At 37.4% G+C, this 20,235-nt stretch overlaps 2 protein-coding genes across 2 annotated transcripts in view; one reads left to right on the top strand and one right to left on the bottom strand.

Moving 5' to 3' along the window:
* The window catches only part of RNGTT (RNA guanylyltransferase and 5'-phosphatase), a 319,549-nt gene that overhangs the window by 288,424 nt on the left and 10,890 nt on the right, over nucleotides 1-20,235 (top strand). The window lies entirely within an intron of this gene.
* Nucleotides 4,567-5,011, bottom strand: LOC118001302 (60S ribosomal protein L31). Its single transcript, XM_034991370.1, has one exon. The coding sequence runs from the start codon at nucleotides 4,989-4,991 to the stop codon at nucleotides 4,614-4,616; it is 378 nt and encodes a 125-aa protein (XP_034847261.1). The 5' UTR covers nucleotides 4,992-5,011; the 3' UTR covers nucleotides 4,567-4,613.

Here is a 20,235-nt window from a genome sequence, read left to right as displayed (position 1 = left end):
TGGTGATGGTGATTCCTCTGATGGATCTGGGCAAAGTAAATTGAAAACCTTCTGGAAAGGATTCACCATTCTAGATGCTATTAAGGACATTTGTGACTTATAGGAAGAGGTCAAAATGTCAACATTAACAGGAATTTGGAAGAAGTCGATTTCAACCCTCATGGATGACTTGGAGAATTTTAAGACTTAAGTGGAGAAAGTAACTGCTGATACGGTAGAAAGAGCAGGAGAAGTAGAGTTAGAAGTGGAGCCTGAAGATGTGACTGAATTACTGCAGTCTCATGATCAAACTTGAAGAGCTGAGGAGCTGCTTCTCATGGATGAGCAAAGAAAGTGGTTTCTGGGGATGGAATCTACTCCTGGTGAAGACTCCGTGAAGACTGTTGGAGTGACAACAAAGGATTCAGAATATCACATACACTTAGTTGATAAAGCAGCAGCAAGGTTTGAGAGGATTGACTCCAGTTTTGAAAGAAGTTCTACTATGGGTAAAATGCTATCAAACAGCATCACTTACTATAGAGAATATTGGTGAAAGAAAGTCAATCAGTGCAGCAAACTTCATTGTCCTATTATTTTAAGAAATTGTCACAGCCACTGCAGCCCTCAGCAACCACCACCGTGATCAGTCTGCAGCCATCAACATTGAGGCAAAGACCCTCCACCAGCAAAAAGATTACAACTCAGTGAAAGCTCAGATGATTGTTAACATTTTTTAGCAATAAAGTGCTTTTAAATTAAGATACATACATTTTTTATGCACAGTGCACACTTAATAGACTGTAGTATAGTGTAAAAATATCTTTTATATACAAAAAATTAATTTTACTTGCTTTATTGTGGCAGCCTGGAACCGAACCTGCAATATCTCTGAGGTATGCCTGTATTTTCCTGTATTCTTATTTACCTTTTAAGATTTTACCTTTGTGTATCTTTGTCACTGAAATTTTCCATGCTTGACATGAGAAAGTATGTATCTCACACACTGAAGTATATGAATAGTAGGTGCTCTATATATTAATGAGTAGTCTTGGAAACCTATTGAACTTTTTAGGATTGCTTGTACAAAAGTATCATAACTGCTGGAGACCTCTAGTATAATAGTATCACGTGCTTTAGCGAAACTCTGTGTAGATTAAGAAATAGATGTTGCTTCCTCTAAAATAAAAAATGTTCTTCATATTCTTCGGGGATACACCATATGTTGATTCCTTATTTGCAGTAGTCAAGTGGCATCTTTGACATCATTTTTGAAATGTATTAGTGTAGTCAACTGAAAAAAAATAGAGTAAGAGTCACAATTGGTAATCGTTTTAAGTGTTTTTTGTTTGACATTAGCAAAAGTAGCATAATTCACTTTTGCTGGTACAAAATAAGAAACTCAGCAGACTGTTATATATTTCAACAAATTGAAGTTTTCAAATGTTGCTTGTATTTCTCTTGAGAGAAAACAGTTATTGTGTAGTAAATAGCTTATTGTAACTTTTGAGAAAAGGGTGTGTTAAAAACAGCTGTAAAGATAGGAAAAATGCCTTTTCATAACTGGTAGGGAGCAGTGTGACTATCTCACATTATATGCAACTAATAATGCCTATATGTCTCATTTACTTTTAAAAGAAAAGAAAACTAGCATTTTATTTGCAGGAATCTTGTTTTTGTGTCAGTGAAGTACATTCATGATTAAGATGTAAGCTTTTTTATGTCTAAACTTTAAAACATAAAACTATTCTCTCTAATAAACAGATATTTTCTTCACAATTAGATGGAACATTGAATATATCATAGCAAACAAACTATCTGGTAGATTATATCATCCAAAGAAAACTAGATTAATGGATTTTTTAGTCAAGGGTAGTCTTCAGAAATTCCCTGGTAATAGGTCTTTGTAGTGGCTTTTAATCTCTTAAAACATAAGGCTTGCATGGGATGAGACATGAATTAATTTTCCAGCTTTTGACAAAATTGAATCCTAAAACCATCCACATGCATGTGACAATCACTTCTAGAGAGTAATTAGCTTGCTATAAATATAGGAGATTTCCTGTGCGAAAATTACTCATGCTGTGTAACAAATATGGAAATTTGGCACATTAGAGAAAAAGTATACCTTATCCAAAAGAATAGAACACTTCAGTTTTTAGTTTGTTTTGGCTCTTGTGCTTTTTTGCGTAGCTTTAATTGTGAGAAATGTGGCAGGCTGGTGTGTGAGACATGTTTATATCCATTACGGGGTGTGGGATTAACTTTCATAATTAGTTTTTAGAAATCTTTATGGAAATTTTTTCATGAATCTATTAAAATGCACGAGGATGATTTGCCATTCAATTGAAAATCAGATTAATCCCTGAAACTTAGGATAGACTTTAGAATTAGACAAACCTGGTGAGATTCTTACCAATTTATGTACTTTGGTGGATGTACCTTGGTATTTCATCTATAAAATGGGAATAACAATATCTACTTCTTAGAATTATCCTGTGCATCATGTAGAATATTGTGGACAAAGCACCTACCACAATACTAGGTTTATAACAGTCGTTTTAAAAAATGGTGTTTCCTTCTACCCCCATCACCCATCCTCCAAGGCATTTAATAAGCCATTACAAATAGGGAGCTTATTCTTTTATTACCTCAGGATCCAGATCATTAGGATCTTCAGATATGCTCTCTTTTTATAGTTTTTTTCATAATTTCTCATATGAGAAATTATGACATGAGAAACTAAGTGAGTAAATAACGCCACAGGTATGTGTTTTGAATACTTGTTATAGAAGACTTGGGCTGCCCAAAACTTGATACTTGTCTCCTGAGAAAATAGGGCACATGTAGTATACTATGTTCCAGGAGCTGATGTCCATGACACAGAATTCCAGCTTAAAGAGATATTTTGAGCTCCAGGTATACTGTCTCAAAGCCAGGTTTTACTTTGGCTTTAATTCATAAATAACCTCTTGGAGTAGCCAACTTTTTCCAATCCAGGTTGACAAAAAACAGAATGCAAATAAACCAAATAGTCTATTATTTGCCTTCATTTACTACCATTAATAGTTTTATGCTAAAGCATAGAAGTAAGAGTGATCCACATGGGGTTTAGTTTCTTCAATTTATTTAGTTTTATTTTCTTGTTGTTTACAATGAAAGTTGAAGGAAATGAAATGGAAGAAAATTTCTTCTGTTTATGTAATACATTATCATGTTTTCCTACATAAATTGAGTGCAGAATAACCCCAGGAAATAACAGGAAAGCAGACTAACGGAGTTGTGTCCCCTGATGTCTACCAAATGGTTTACATAAGTTAACTCATGCAGTCCCAACAGCGGCCATCTGGCAGACTGCAAGCATTGTGCTCCAGGTTACATAGTTTACAAATTGAATAGCTTAGAAGCTAAGGATTGTGTAGCATGGAGTACAAGGCACATGTATCAAAAGCACCTGAGTCAGGATTTTAATCTAGTTCTGCCTACTCCAGAGTTCTTACTATTCTCTTGTAGTACTCTTTCCTAAATTGTCTCAATAATCTAGCAAGGTTAGGAAGATACCATAACAAATTGTCCTTAAATTGCGTGTTATTTAGTTATCTGTGAAGAAGTAAAAAGGAAGCAGTGTATGTCGGAAGGAGGTCAGAATTGGGCCTGAGACTTGGGGTTCACATCTTTGTCTTAAAACAATTTTTTAAATCAGAAATATGGTTCTTCATTAAATCATGTCCAGGATCTTTTCTAGTTTGTTTTTTGTTTTAACCCAAACTAAAATACATTTATGATTATTTGGCTTTAAAGGTTTATAAAAGAAAGTGAAAATATTCAAAGTCAAATAAAATAAATGCTTTGAGAACTTTATTGAGACTAAATGGGTAAGAGCTTTGGAGTCAGGGGAAAGTAAACTTGAAACCTTCCATGACTGAATGACCTCATTGTAACATATATCTGCTACTCCTTATAAATTTTATCTAGTTTACCAAAGGGTGATATATTAATTAGCAATAGTAAATTGGAATTACTCTAAAACAGCCTTCCTTATAAAGCAGAATTAAAAATGTTAGGTCTATAGGAGGCAACCATTCTGGCATTCCTAAAGAACTGGATCTACTCCAAGGTGCTTGACAATGTATGTATCAGAGACCATGGTCAGATGAGGCCTTCCTCCTCATCCTGCAGAGCAGGTGCTAGAAATAGCCCTGACCATAGAAGAATTGTGGTTGGTTTCTTTGTGATACAAAGGTACTCCCATCTACCTCCCCCCAGGTGGTGGTAGGGGAAGTTCTTTTGATTCACTGAAATTTGATTGCACAGTGATAACAGTGATACCATTTGTTGTATAAATGACCTGTATCTCTAAAAAAAGGAGCATGTGCTCCTGTTCTTGGACCAAAGAGCAGGAGGGGGTTGAATCTGATAAATTTCCAGATAGGGTAAATACTAGAAACTACAAGTCCTATATCTGCAGATCTGGAGGCTATAAGTAAAAATAAGCACATGCATCCAAATGATGAAATTAAAGACTGCAGGACTGATCACCAATGATGTAGGATTTTATTCCTGAATATGCCATTTTCTTTTTTTTTCTTTTTTTTTTTTTTTGCAGTTTTATACCTTTATTTGACAATCAGCGATTAGTTCTCATCCACATTAACTGTCTGCAGATTTTTGAAAGTGGTGACAGGTACATAGGTAACCAGTGTGTAGAGCTTGTTTGGTGAATCTTCATCCTCGTTACGTTTTCTGGACAACCGCACACGGATACGGTATGGAACATTCCTTATTCCTTTGGCCCAGACAGCTTTGTTGAGCCTGGTGTCAATGCGCACATCTGGAGTTCCCATCTCCTTCATGGCAAATTTTCGGATCTCTTTGAGTGCCCGAGGGGCACGCTTCTTGAAACCAACTCCATGGATGCGCTTGTGAATGTTGATGGTGTATTCTCTGGTCACTACCTCGTTGATGGCAGAACGGCCCTTCTTCTTCTCGCCACCCTTCTTCGCGGGAGCCATTCCGCCGGGCTCTGGTTGGAAAGAAAGCGAATATGCCATTTTCTGACTAAACAAGCAGTTATGTATATGTACATCGAGGACTAGGATTTGTTTATCATTCTAGGCCTTAGGAAGGTTCAAAAATGAAAGCGAAGGTTTCTGTTCTTATCCTGTCTTCATTTGGAAGGTTTGATTTATTCTTGTCTAAATTTTAGATTTTTTTTTTAATATCCAGCTACATGCTTTCTAATAGCCCTGGATTTGATATGTAAGATCTGAAAAAAAATTTTTATATATATCATATACATACACATGTACTTGCAAAGCATGTACACACACAACACACACACACACACACACAGCCCAAACACAGAAAACAAGTATAAAGGAATGATTGCTTCTGTGTTTGTATCTTCCTTGTTAATATATATTTTTTAGAGCATTTTATAGTTTTCTGGGTGAATGTAGAGAAAAAGATGGGAAAAAGAGTGAGCCTTGCAAACTGCTCAAACTTCACCCTAGTTCTCCATCCAGCGGTAGGATATTGTTTCTTCCTTCAAGAGTCTTTCCTCCAAAAGTATCTCCTGCTATAATAATATGACTCTCTTTCTGTTAAAAAGAGTGAGAACTGTTAATAACAATAATATATAAATATAATGGAATGTCTCATTTTAAATCTTGTTCGGAGAGTCTGGGTATTGTCATTTCTCTCTGCAGGGATTACAGCTTTTCCATTTCCCTTACATATTAAATATTTACCAGGACTTCATCTTTTATGTTTTTTCCAAGTTCTATTTTATTTTCTATAACTTTCTTTTGCAAAATTATCTCCTCTAGAATTCTTTCATTATATTACTTTTCCTAATGGGTATTCTAAAGAACCTTCGAATTTGAATTTAGATCTTATTAATAGGCTATTCATGAAATCATCTATTGGATCATTAATAAAGTGATAAATTATTAGAGACGTGAAGCCAGCCCTTTGTACTCTCAGGGCAGACTTTCAGTGGCTTGTCATATGTCTTTTCTCCGTCTGTAGCCTTTCAGCTTTGTGTAGTCTGAATACTGTTACCAAGGCCACTTTGAACTAATTTGGCAAGTCATGTTTCTTGAGACAATTTGCTGATCCTTATATCTGTAGATTTGGTAGAAAATCTTTTTTTTTTTTAAGATTTTATTTATTTATTTGAGAGAGAGAGAGTGAGAGAGAGAGAGCACAAGAGGGGGGAGCGGGAGAGGGAGAAGCAGGCTCCCCGCCGAGCAGGGAGCCCGATGCGGGACTCGATCCCGGGACTCCAGGATCATGACCTGAGCCGAAGGCAGTCGCTTAACCAGCTGAGCCACCCAGGCGCCCCTTGGTAGAAAATCTTGATGGAGATATTTTTTAAGATTTTTACTGTGGAAGATATATGGAAATTATTTTAAGAAGGAAGTAAAGGCTCATTTCAAAGTAGCAGCAGGCAGGTAGAAAGCTATTTTGAATTCATCCTTGTTTACATGGGTCCTAAATCACTGTTTAAATTAGACTCTTGCAAAACTAGCTCATAAGAAGGTGAAGGGTTAATGTTTATAAAGACATTTTCGATCTGAAGAGTGTATGTTTATTAAGTTTGAGTTCTTGTCAGTAAAGCTATGTAAATAAATTACTTATTTAAAATTTACGTGTTTACAGTATGTATTATCTTGTGCTTCTCCCATTGGCCACTTGATGACTTTATCTTTTTTCCTACTACTGTGAGCAGTATTGATAAATACAGGGTGGATGTGTCATTATCTTTCATACTTTAGGAAGCAGAAAATTCTTGGTTTATAATGAATAGGATGCCTTAACTATTTTGTAGGTTTGTTTCCCATCTGATGTAAAAAGGTACGGTTGATGGTTTGTTTGCTTATTTTCTCTTCCCTCTTTCCCCGTTCAGATCTCCCCAATAGCTAACATCCTTTTTCCTCTTTCACTAGGAACCATACCCACATCCACAAAGTAGAAGACAAATTTCATGTGACAGCATGTTTTAAAAGGATTTCTACTCAGAATACTATGGTTGATCTATCTAATTATCTATATGACTAGGTCATTAAGGTTGGGCTTATTCTATTTTGCTTTGGTTTTGTTTTCAGGTCAGAAGTACATAACTTTTCATGCATGTATGCATGCAGAAATTTTAATTGAGCACATACTGTGTGCTAGGCACTATATTAAAGTTCCATCCTGATTGAGCTTATTGTCAAGTTGGAGATGTAAAGAATTCAGTAGGCTGTCTTTCTAAGTAAGATAAGAATAGGGTACTGTGAGTATATCAGTGAAGCACAAAAATCTGTGGAATCAGAGAGGATTTCCCAAAGAAAGTGATCCTGGTAAAAGAGAAGTGGCTAGCCAGAGGGGAAGAGAGGATGATGTGCCAGTCAGAGGGAAGAATAAGTACAAATGCCTGGATCAAGAAGAGAACTAGGTCGGTCCAGAGGATGAAAGTCATTTAATAGTGGCTGGAATGTTTTAACATCTGATGTCATTTCTATAATTTCTTTGTGTAATATTCATCAAGTTTTTTTTTTTTAACACATATTTATTGAGCACCCATTATGTGTTCAGTGGGATCTGGCAATGAACAAAACAAGGGCGCTTGTTTTGTTTGCTCAGGGAGCTTACCATCTAAGGGGGTGGGGGGGTGCAGAATATACACAGAAGGAAGGAGTTATACTGTAAAGTAATATATCACATGGTATTTCAGGCTTAATTCTGTAGAGAAAAATGGCATCTGAAATTATTAAAGTTAAGCATCAGCTCTTTTTTGCCAGTGTGTTATGCTGGCGGGACTCTGGAAGAGATGGGTGAGAGTCTGTGCCTGGCCCAGGGCAGCCTCTTCACGGGGAAGGAGATGACATGTGGAAGGTGGAAAGGAGCCATGGGCTGGGGTCTAGCTTAGCATCCTGAGCAGGAAGATTCCTGTCCTGAGAGTTGTCCACCTCCATTTTTCATATCATTCAAGACTTCTAGAAAAGGGGAAATGCACTCCCCCACCTTCCTTGATAGTGAAATTGATGCATTATTCTCTATACTCTGTGAGGTTTTTTCCTAACTTTGGAGGTTGGTCTTGAAAGGACCAATTTTGTTTTTGTTTTAATGAAATAAAATAGAAGGGAAAATAGCAAAAGTACACCAAGTTAGGATATAAATGTTTTAGAAATGTGTGTATATGTGTGTGTGTCATAGTAGGGTGGAATATAAACTGTTTTTCTTATATTAGATGAACTAGGTCAAACATTTTTCTCGTATGACTGCAAGTAAAAATTTCGTCCTCAAAATTATCCCTTTTGCTTGTTAAGGACTGTCTTGTACATCACAGGATCATTGTGCTGGACTGAGATGCCAGAAGTCTGGACCCACGTTCTGACTCTGCTCCTAAAGAGACATGGGCTTTGGACAAAATGTAGGCTTTCTGTGAACCTCAGGGTTTTCAGTCTGAAAAGAGAGTTGGCCTAGGTGAGCTCTTATGCTCCCTTCCAACCAAGATTCTAGACTTATTACTCTTTGTAAGGCAGTTGGGTGTAAAAAGTGAATTGTCTTAAAATTGATTGAGCATTTGCACAGCTTTATCAATTTAGAGAGTTACTTAAGAGTAAAGTTAAGAGTTAAAGTTACTTAAGAGTAAACACAAAAACATGAAGCAAAAAACCTATATATGGCTTACTACCACATGATCCTGGTTCCTGACAGGATATGCTTGTCCCTTGTTCTACAAAGCAGATGGTCCACTGCATGCAAATAGATCGTGTGAATGAAATAATGAGCATAAAAGCACTTGGCCTGGCACCTGTGTAATAGAGCCTTAAAAAATGCTGAATCGAGAAAAAGTTGCTTGAGATCTCAGTCCCTGCCCTAGACAGTTATGCGGGCTACTTGTCACAAAAATGAGGAAGGTCAGAGTGCTGCAGAGAAACCAGTACTTGAGAGGGACGGACACCTCTAGACCTACCATCCGTTTCCAGTTATTTGATCTGCATATGTTGTAAGTGTTCCCTTACTCCTTTGTGAGATGCCAGGGTGACAGACTGTATCTCCCAGGTACCTTTTTACTACCACACGCAATAGAGAACATCAAGTTCAGGGGAATTCTCCAGTCTCATCCCCTCTACTAGGTGGAGACTGCCTAAAAAGGAAACCCAACCATAAAATAAAGTAACAGAACCAGTTTATTCCGTTCATATGTTTGGGTATTTAGGGTCAGTGTTCTTGTAGGAGCTTGCCTGTATTTTGAGATAGTAGCAGTTAAACTGAGCTGAGCATAACAGAATAGTACATGTTCCAAGTGAAGTTAAAATTCTCCAAAGAGCTCTCTGCTTGGAGCAGTTTCTTAATGCTGTGGAGTGCAGAACTGTGTGGCCATCAGAAAGAGCAGCTAACAACCCCATTTGGGGCATTGTTAGTTCTGTTGACACATGAATACATTTCATACGATTATCATAAAATTGTGGCCTGGAAATTGAGCAACCACGGTGCTGCATTTCAGACTCACATTTATAATAAGCTGTAATAAAGTAAACATTTTAAATGGATATAAGAATAGGCATTACTTGTGATCACAAACGTATGTTCAGTTGAAGTGCTTTTGAAGCTCAATTTAACAAAGCAAACAAATTTCCTGGCATTATTAACATAATTGTTCTCTCTCTGTTGGGTTTTGATTTCTATAAAGTTATTGAAGAAAAAAATTGCAAAAAAACCCAAAAAACAAAAAACCAACCGGCAAAAAGAAATGTAACTAAGAATGAGCTACTTTTCCTTTTATCATGTCAGATTTTTTTTTTAAGCCCCAGATGTTCACTCTGCCACTTCCCCTAACTTGCCAAACCATTGCTAACCTTTTAAACTCAGAGTTCATGTTTCATGATTAGTTTTGGGTTATTCAGCTGTTTGCTCTGCCATCAGCAGGCATTTATCTGCTAGTGCAACTCCAGGCTGTGCAATAGTTAAAGCAGGGACTTATCCCCCTTCCCTGTCCTAAGGACAGAAAAGGACTAGAATATCCATTTAACATCAAAGTGGGGGATGCATAACTATATGTAAATTTAACACCAATTAGATGGTAGGATTTGAAGGACTGTTTTTCCTGGACTATTCCAAAAGCAAAAGTGGAAATGATAGTGGTAACATCTGAAGTGTGGTGGTAAGACAGTTAAAGCGGTGATAATTTGGAGCCTTTGGGCACACAGTGCGGCACTAGCAGGTGATCACTGTGTCTTCTGTGACAGCCGGCAGCTGGCAGACAAAGCAGATGATCTATTCTCAGCTTGTTACTTGTCCATAGTGTTCTCCAGTTTTGAATAAACACCCAAACACATATCCTTCCTGTATTGTTATTTGGCTAGAGCAGACCCTCACGTAGCGAGTGTGCTCCTGGCACAACAGTCCAGCACAGTGGAAGCCATGGGAGCTCAAGGTTGCAGGTATATTGGCCTAAAAGTTGGCAAAGGGGTACAGCATGGCGTTGGTAGAAGGAGCACTCTTCAGAGACTCAGCTGGTGATTTGATAGTCATGGCATTGAGCTGACTTAGTCAAGATTAGAGGGAGGCACACTAGTATGAGACTATCCTATAAAAGTCCTGGTGATTTAAAAGCATTCCTGCCAAGCATGTATGACTTGATACATTATTTTGACTCAGCATCAATTTGCCTTTTAGAGGAAAGGTGAAAAGCCACTGACCTTATTTTCTTCAGACTTAATTCCAAGTAGCTTAGCGCTATTGCCCAGAATATAATAGATAACCACAGCTACCTTATTCAGAATAGACTCTCTGAAGGCTTGAGAAGAGCAGTTGAGTGGTGAACGTCCAAAGATGTAGGGTTTTCTCCGCCCATGTAGTTCTGATTCTTGTTCTTTATTCCTGCTAGGAGACATTCCCATTATCCTCACCAGAACAGGATTAGAACAAAAACCTACCTAAGGGGATGGAGGGGATGGGAGAGTGGGGGAACCTAAATGAGAAATTTAATCTGGTTCCACATGTAATCTTCAGGAGTTGTGAATTGTGACAGTTCTGTTCTCTCAAAGATCCGCAATCCAATACTTATAAATCTTTAGATAATAGCCAGTACTTTTGTGCATTTTATGTACATGCATAATTCTTTGCAAGATCTTCCCCAGCCCCCAAGTTTGAAAATAAAAGCAGATAAACCAGTTGCCAGGACAGAAAAGGCTGTTTTAAATCACTGAAACCTACTAGAAATTTAAATAGCTCTAATCATCACTGAAATCTTTCTTTGTTGTATATTACTCAGCTGAAAAGCACTTTATCTTCATTTCACAGGCCTGGCTTAGGACACTTAGAACTTCCTTTGTTTCCTTTCCACATCTTTTCCCTCCCTACTTTTGAGATTTCTCTTCCTCCTGACTTCTTTCCAGACCTGTTTTCCCCAGACTGGTATTAGCCAACCCATGGCACTTGAGGTTGGTGGGCTTTTTGTCTGTTTTTGTTTGTTTTTCTCACATGCAGCCTGAGTTTCTTATTTCTGTTTTAGAAGATTGTTACATTAAACTTAACACGACCTCCTATTAGAGCTCCTGTCTCCTTTAGTTTGTGGTGACTGCAAAGGATACTCCATTAGCTCTTTGGTTTAGCTATTTAGTAATTTCTTTTTTGTTGTTGTTCTTTGTTTGTTTTTTAATGTTTTTAAGTTTGATTAGCGAACATATAGTACATCATTAGTTTTTGATGTAGTGTTCAGTGATTTATTAGTTGCATATAACACCCAGTGCTCATCATATCATGTGCCCTCCCTAATGCCCATCACCTGGTTACCCCATGCCCCCACCCCCCTCCCTTCTGCAACCCTCAGTTTGTTTCGCAGAGTCCAGAGTCTCTCATGGTGTGTCTCCCCCCCTCTGATTTCTTCCCATTCAGGTTTCCCTCCCTTCTTCTATGCTCCTTTGTCCTGTTCCTTATATTCCACATATGAGCGAAACCATATGATAATTGTCTTTCTCTGATTGACTTATTTCACTTAGCATAATACCCTCCAGTCCCATCCACGTCGATGCAAATGGTAGATATTCATCCTTTCTGATGGCTGAGTAATATCCCATTGTATATATGAACCACATCTTCTTTATCCATTCATCTGTTGAAGGACATCTTGGCTCCTTCCACCGTTTGGCTATTGTGGACATTGCTGCTATGAACATTGGGGTGCATATGGCCCTTCTTTTCACTACATCTGTGTCTTTGAGGTAAATACCCAGTAGTGCACTTGCTGAGTCATAGGGTAGTTCTATTTTTAACGTCTTGAGGAACCTCCGTACTGTTTTCCAGAATGGCTGCACCAGCTTGAATTCCCACCAACAGTGTAAGAGGGTCCCCTTTCTCCACATCCTCGCCAACATCTGTCATTTCCTGACTTGCTAATTTTGGCCATTCTAACTAGTTAGTAATTTCTTGATTAGGAGTGAACAATAATAAAATTTTCCTTTCCTCTTGTATGTTGAATTTCCCTGATACTACTAAGAGACACTATGATAGAAAACTCTAGATCCAAACACAACCTTGAAAGAATTAAATACTCTGATCCTTAATGTCTTCATTAGTATAAAGGGGTAATAATGTATATAAGGGGCCTTGCACGGCTCTGGCGACATAGCAGTTATTTCATAAATGTTAGTTCCCCCCCTTCCCTTCCCTGTGAAGGAAAAATCTCAGCAGTCATTTTAAAAGTAAATAGTTCTGATGAAAATAACTATCTTAGATGAAAACATTAAGTAAGTTTTGTGTACCAGTTATGAAAATAACTGAATTTTCTGTTTCCTCCTGGTTTTACACCTCCTCAATGCATGAATGTTCACACACATAAAGATACACTAATTAGGGTGCCTGCGTGGCTCAGTTGGTTAAGCGACTGCCTTCGGCTCAGGTCATGATCCTGGAGTCCCTGGATCGAGTCCCGCATCCGGCTCCCTGCTCAGCAGCGAGTCTGCTTCTCCCTCTGACCCTCCTCCCTCTCATGCTCTCTGTCTCTCATTCTCTCTCTCTCAAATAAATAAATAAAATCTTAAAAAAAAAAAAAGATACACTAATTAATAGAGATAATAGGGGATGCATTTTAGTATTTGAATATTTTAGAATAAAAGTATTTGATTTGATGATCTTAAGTTCCTATCAGCCCCAAAGTATTGGATTTTATGGAAGGGGTTTGTGGTATGTTTCAGGGAAAAAAAATTTTTTTTTGAGAAGGTTTTTAGGGAGTGTGACACTGGATGCAGATAATTTATTGTAATCATTTTCAAACTTCCAACATCTTCTGAGTAGTTTTTGATTGCCCAATACATGAAGCTGATGAGGCAGATTTAAATAAATCTATTGTGAATATCCTTTAAAGGATACATAGAGACGAAAAATAGGACCCTTGGATTCTAAGCAGTGTTACTATCACTCTATATTTGTGTAATACCTTTGTCAGTACCTCCAGGATTTCTTTCTCAAAGATGAAACATAGCTGCTGAGAAAACATATGTAAAAATAGAATGCAATGTGCATGGCAAGGAGTAAAAGAATGACTAAATGGCTGAGTGGACATAGCAAAGGCAGGTTACAGGTACTGCAGTCAGAATATCTCAGTGCAAGTCTGCATTGACCTGAGGTACAGACTTGTAAGAAAGGGATCCTGGAAAGCTTGGTTTGTTCAGATGGGTCCTAGTTATCACAGGAACATTATCACTAAACTAAGGCATTGTGTGTACCTAAGCTAATGATTCAAAGGTGTGTGGGTCTGTAGGCTTTGGTGCCCATTAGTGCTGATAGAGCAAATTGAGTCCTTTTAAAGGAAAGCATTTAGTCTAAAAGATTATCAAAAGCAAAGAACTTGAGCATTTTTGTTGGCGTTCTTAAATGGTGGGCAGAACAGAAAGGAAATTTTCGTTTTTCATAGCATTTTGGCTTATTGCCATATGCCACGTTGATCCATGTGGATAGACCGTTCTCTTGGGGTCTCTACACTAGAAAAAGAGCATTGTTGAATAGTTGGGTTTAAAATGGGTGTGAAATAGGGGCACCTCGGTGGCTTAGTAAGCATGGACTCTTGATTTCAGCTCAGGTCATGATCTCAGGGTCTTGAGATCAAGCCCCATGTCGGGCTCTGCACTGGGCATGGAGCCTGCTTAAGATTCTCTCTCTTCTCCCTCTGCCCCTTTACCATTTATCAGATTCAATCTGACAAATATATTTTATGAATTATATGCATTGGCTATGGGACAAACATCTTAAAAAATAAGCAAATCAGATAAGTCTTTTGTCATACTTATAACTGTTTAGGAAGAAAAAAAAAAGTGTTAGACATGCATATTGCTTTTAGCCTTCTCCCTAAAATGGTAGATTTTAAAGCTTTTCATTGGTTGTGTATTGTTTTTATTATCCCAAGCATGCACTGAATCCATGATCTGCTTCTATTTCTTGTCGTGCTTGGTACTAAACAGGGAGCGATGCATTGTGTCACCAAGTTTGGCCCTCTGCTTAGTAAGCCATTACCTGGCAGAGGTGACTGTTTTGTCCACATGACCTTTTCTTTTTGCTAGTCATGCCCATAGAAAGGTCTTCAGTCCACTAATGACTTCTCATTTGGTTTAGAAATCAGACAAAAGCTTTGCAGCTGTGAAATGCAGTCCATTTTAAAATTAACCTATTGTAAATCCTTAATGATTGAGAAATTCTGCAATTTGCTATGATTTGTGGTTTGTGCTGCAACTAGAATAGCAAACAGCAGAAATGATGCAGGTCGGAATGGTGTGCATTTGGAGAAAGTGAAGGAAAAGAAACTTGTTAGACATTGTGCTTAGTTCAAGCCAATATGTTACTCTCTTTGTCCTTGTCACATCACTTTGTCTCCCATCCCCAGACTCTCCTGAGTGAAATGTAATCCTTGGAAATAGTTACTTAAATTACAGTTTATTACACAAGAAGTAAAATTGTCCACAAGTGGAATCTATCTTTGCCTCCTTTAATACATTTTCAACCTAGAGCCTAGATTCTTAAGGATAAGGAGGGCCTGTGTTTTTGACTCACAAAGACCTAGAATTTGAATTTTGGTACCAAAACAAATGAGCTTTGTATCCTTATGCAAATTAATTAAATTCTCTGGGCTTCAGTTTCTGTAAGTCTTATTAGATATTTATACAGATTAAATTAGATATTGTATTAGAAAACTTAGTAGGGATACAATACATTTCTCTGTCACTTACTAGTTCTGAGACCTCATCAAATTACTTAACTCCTCTGTGCCTCTGTTTATCTAGAAAAATGGAGATACTCCCAAGGGTTGTTACATGGATTAAATAAATTAATCCATGTAAAGCACTTAGAACAGTAAGTCCACACCTAGTAAGTATTCAATAATTATTAACCATTCTGGTTGACAGATATTAAATAGATAATCAACAAAAAATTATATTTGCAGGTAATGATAAATATTCTAAAGGAAAGGTGTAAGGTGCTCTGAGACAGTTCATACAAGCTAGAAAGATAAGTAAAGACTGGATCATTTAGTACTTTGTAATGGGAAGCCATCGATAAAGCATGATGTGATTGGATTTACTTTTTAAAAAATTGATGCTGTTCTTGTTTCTTTTTTGTTTTAATTCACCTTTTAAAATTTAACATACACTGAGTTCATTCCTTTGGTATATAATTTTGTGAGGTTAGACAAATGCATACAGGTGTATACCCACAACTGGAATCAAGATACAGTAGTCCCCCCTTATCTGCAGTTTTACTTTTTGTGGTTTCAAGTTATGTGCACAATCAGCAACAGTCAGGAAGTGGATGATCCTCCTTCTGACCTATGGTATCATCAGAAGGTCAGTAGTAGCCTAATGCTAAGTCACAGGGCCTACATCTTTCACCTCACTTCATCTCATGTAAGCATTTTATCGTCTTTCTTCATCTCAAGAAGGAGGGTGAGTTCCAAACAATAAGATATTTTGAGAGAGAGAGAGAGAGACCACATTCACATAACTTTTATTACAATATATTGCTATAATTGTTCTTTTTTTATTATTAGTTACTGTTGTTAATCTCTTCCTCTGCCTAATTTTAAAATGAAACTTTATTATAGATATGCATGTATAGGAAAAAACATAGTATATGTAGGGTTCAGTACTATCCACATTTTCAGGCATCTGCTGGGGGTCCACAAATAAGGGAGGAGTACTGATAGCACAGTTCCATCACCTCCCCCCAAAATCCTGTGGGACATCCCTGTGTAATCAGTCATTCCTCCCACTCTCAAACTCTGTGACCACCAATCTGTTTTCTATTCCTATAATCTTGCCTTTTCCAGGATGTCATGTACATGGAGTCACATACTCTACAGATTTTTAAGTCTATCTTCTTTAACTTAGCATACTGCATTTGAAATTCATCTGTGTTATTGGTTTTATCAATAGTCCTTATTGCTGAATAGTATTCCTTTTTATACTAAAATTTGTTTATCTCCTCAGTGGTTGAAGGGCATTTGAGTTGTTTCCAGTTTAGAATGATTATATATAAAACTGCTGTAAACATTTGTATTCAGGTTTTTCTGTGAACGTATGTTTTCATTTCTCATGAGTAAATACCTGGGAGTGGGGTTCCTGGTTCTTGTGGTAAGTGTATGTTTTACTTGATAAAAGAAACTGCCTGGGGTGCCTGGGTGGCTTAGTCGTTAAGTGTCTGCCTTCGGCTCAGGTCATCATCCCAGGGTCCTGGGATTGAGCCCCGCATCGGGCTCCCTGCTCAGTGGGAAGCCTGCTTCTCCCTCTCCCACTCCCTCTGCTTGTGTTCCCTCTCTCACTGTGTCTCTCTGTCAAATAAATAAAATCTTTAAAAAAAAAAAGAAACTGCCAAACTGTCTTCTAAAGTGGTTATACCATTTTGGCCAGCAAAATGATAGAAGATTTCAATTGCTTTACATTTTTGTCAGCACTTGATATTGTTCATATTTGTAAATTTTATTTATTTTAGACATTATAATAGGTGTATAGTGGTATCTCATTGTGATTTTAATTTGTTTTCCTAATGACTAATGATGTGTTGGGCTTGATGTGCTTATCTGCCATCCATATATCTTCCTTAGTGAAGGTCTGTTCAGGTTGTTTGCCCATGTTTATTGATTGATTGATTTTTTTTTTTACACAGAGACTGTGCATGAGGTGGGGGGCTGCAGAGGGAGAGATAGAGAGAAAACCTTAGGTAGGTTCTGTGCTCAGCGTGGACTCCACTGTGGGGCTCAGTCTCAGGACCCTGAGATCATGACCTGAGCTGAAATCAAGAGTTAGATGCTTAGGGGCACCTGCGTGGCTCAGTCAGTTAAGCATCTGCCTTCAGCTCAGGTCATGATCTCAGGGCCCTGGGATCAAGCCCCGCATCAGGCTCCCTGCTCAGCGGGAAGCCTGCTTCTCCCTTTCCCGCTCCCCCTGCTTATGTTCCCTCTTTCGCTGTCTCTCTCTCTGTAAAAAAATAAATGAAATCTTAAAAAAAAAAAAAAAAAAGAGTTCTTTATTCTGGATACAAATCCTTTGTCAGATATGCGATTTGCAAATATTTTATCCTCATCTGGGTCTTGCCTTTTCATTCACCTAGCAATAAATTTTGAAATGAAATGAAAATGAAATAAATTTCATTCACAGAGCATAAATTTTAAAATTTATCAACTTTTGTTTTATGGATCATGTTTTTGGTGTTGTTTCTAAGAAATTTTGCCTAACCCTATGTCACAAAGATTTTCTTCTGTTTTTTTATTTAAGAAATTTTATAGTTTTAGGTTTCATGTTTAGGTGTATTTCCCATTTTGAGTTAATTTTTGTGTAAAGTGAAATATTTGTGTTGAGGTACATTATTTTGCATAGGGGTGTGTAATTTGCTCCAGCACCATTTGTTAAAAAGACTATCTTTTCTTCATTGCATTGCCTTTGCAACTTTGTCAGATATCAGTTGACCTTGTAATTATGGATCCACATCTGGACTCTCTTCTGTTCCACTTACCTTTGTGTCTCTCTGCTCACCAATACCACATTGTCTTGATTACTGTAGCTTATACTCAGTCTTGAAATCAATGTCAATTCTCCAATATCGTTCTTTCTGTTTGGGCTGTTCTGATTTCCTTGGCCTTCCATATAAACTTTAGATCAGGTTGCTGATATCTATAAAAAATTCTTTTGGCATTTTGCTTGTGATTATGTTGAATCTGTAGATCATTTAGGAATGATAACAATCCCTTAACAATATTGAATCTTCCAACTCATGAGGATGGTGTATCTTTCTATTTGTTTAGGTCCTCCTTGATTTTTTCTTTTATAGGTGTTTTATAATTGTCAGCATACAGATCCTGCATGGTTTTTTTTATTCATACTTAAGTATTTCACGTTTTTGAAAGTTATTGTAAATGATACCATTTAAATTTTAAACTTCTAACCGCTCATTGCTAATATGTAGAAATACAATTGGTTTTAGTATATTAACTTTGTATTCTGCAGCTTTGTGAGAGTTACTTATTAGTTCTAGGAGCATCTTTATAGATTTCTTCTATGTAAGTTATCATGTCTTCTGTGAATAGAGACCGTCTTATTTCTCCCTTCCCAACCTGTATGTCTTTTATTTGTGTTTTAAGCAAGGGTATGACTTGATTGGACTTGCATTTTTCAAAGACCAATCTGCCTGCACTGTAAAAATTGATGGGCTGGGGAAAATGTAGAAGAGCCTCTTGTAAGAATCTGAAAGACAGAGGGGACAAATGGACATGTGTAGAATATATTTTGGAGGTAGAATTGATAGACCCTGGAAATGAATTAAATATGAGGGGAAATAAAAGGGGAAAGGAATCAGGAGGGCACTAGCGTTTCTGTCATGAGGAACTGGGTGAATGGAGTTCCCATATATTGAGATAGAGAAGTACATTTGGGGGAAGATAGAGTTGAATTTTGAATATGTCAGGTTTGAGAAGTCTATGGGAATTTCAAATAAAGATGTCAAGTAGGCAGCTGGACCCTCTCTCTCTATATATATGATATAAAAGGGTATATATAGGGTACACCATATGAGAGGAAGAGTTTGGGAATGAGTCAGACTTATGTGGAACCCTCTTTAAAGGCTTGCAGAGAACATTCTTTATTTTCAGTTCCTTCAGCATGCCAAGATCTTAAGATTTTTTTCACCTCAGACCTTTGGACATACTGTTAATCACTGCCTGACGTATGTGACTCCCCTTTCCCCCCACCTGCTCTCATTTGTTCTCCTCTCTCTCTCTTTCTCCTTCTTTCCCTGTCCTTCCTTCTTTCCATAAACCAGTTTCTCGCCATATTGTAAATCTCAACTTAAATATCATCTCCTCAAACTACTGCACCTAAAACCAGATAGCTTTCTCCTGGCATTAGTTTCTGTTGCATATCTGTTTTCTTCATAGCTCTTATCATAATTTGTAATTTGTCACTTGACTCTTCACTAGACTATACATTCCAGAGGACAGGGACTGTGTCTGTATCACCAGTCTACAACTCCGTCCGTGCCTGACACATGGCTGCTCAATAATACTTGTCAGATGGTGGGAAGGATGGATGGATCTACAGAGCATTGTTGGTGCCGCGTTAGGTCCAATGTGTTTGTGTTTTCATATGACTGACTTCTTAAACTTACATGTGGAAAGGTTTTTATACCCAATTTCAGCCACATTCTGAGCAGGAAAATAACCTTATTTGTTTCATTCTGCATTTATTGTCCATGGAGTGCCAGGCTTTGTAATAGCTGGTGGGATATGAAATGGCATTGTGGCATTGGACAGGGAGACCTGTATTTGAGACTTGGCTGTTCCATTTTCTAGATCTGTGACTTTGGGCGGGATATTTAATTACTCTAAACTTTGGACTCCATATCTGTTGAAGAGCAGTAATATAATTCCTACCTTATAAGATTGTGGTGCAAATTAAATGAGATTATGTGTATGGGTCACAAATTTATAATGCTTGGTACATGTTAAGAGCTCAATGAATAAATTGTTAATATTCATTTATATAAAATGAGTCACATAGTTCTAGAAATAGTTGATATTGCTTGACCAATGGGCGGGACAGGGGGAGACAAATCTATCTTTCACTTTCTCTACTTGTTCTTTAGTGTCAAAAGCAGAAGTGCTGCTTTTATTTATTTACTTTTAATTTATTTAAATTCAATTAATTAACGTATATTATTTGTTTCAGGGGTACAGATCTGTGATTCATCAGTCTTATATATAGAAGTGCTGCTTTTAATACT

The sequence above is a fragment of the Mirounga leonina genome, unplaced genomic scaffold (assembly GCF_011800145.1).
Source record: "Mirounga leonina isolate KUSES-001 unplaced genomic scaffold, KU_Mleo_1.0 Mir_53, whole genome shotgun sequence".
NCBI classification, from domain to species: Eukaryota; Metazoa; Chordata; class Mammalia; order Carnivora; family Phocidae; genus Mirounga; species Mirounga leonina.
The sequence above is the reverse complement of the archived record's forward strand: the minus strand, read 5'-3'. Positions and strand labels throughout refer to the sequence as shown.

Excerpts from the sequence above, each read along its gene's own strand:
- LOC118001302 (XM_034991370.1), bottom strand. The coding sequence starts at position 4,991 with ATGGCTCCCGCGAAGAAGGGTGGCGAGAAGAAGAAGGGCCGTTCTGCC.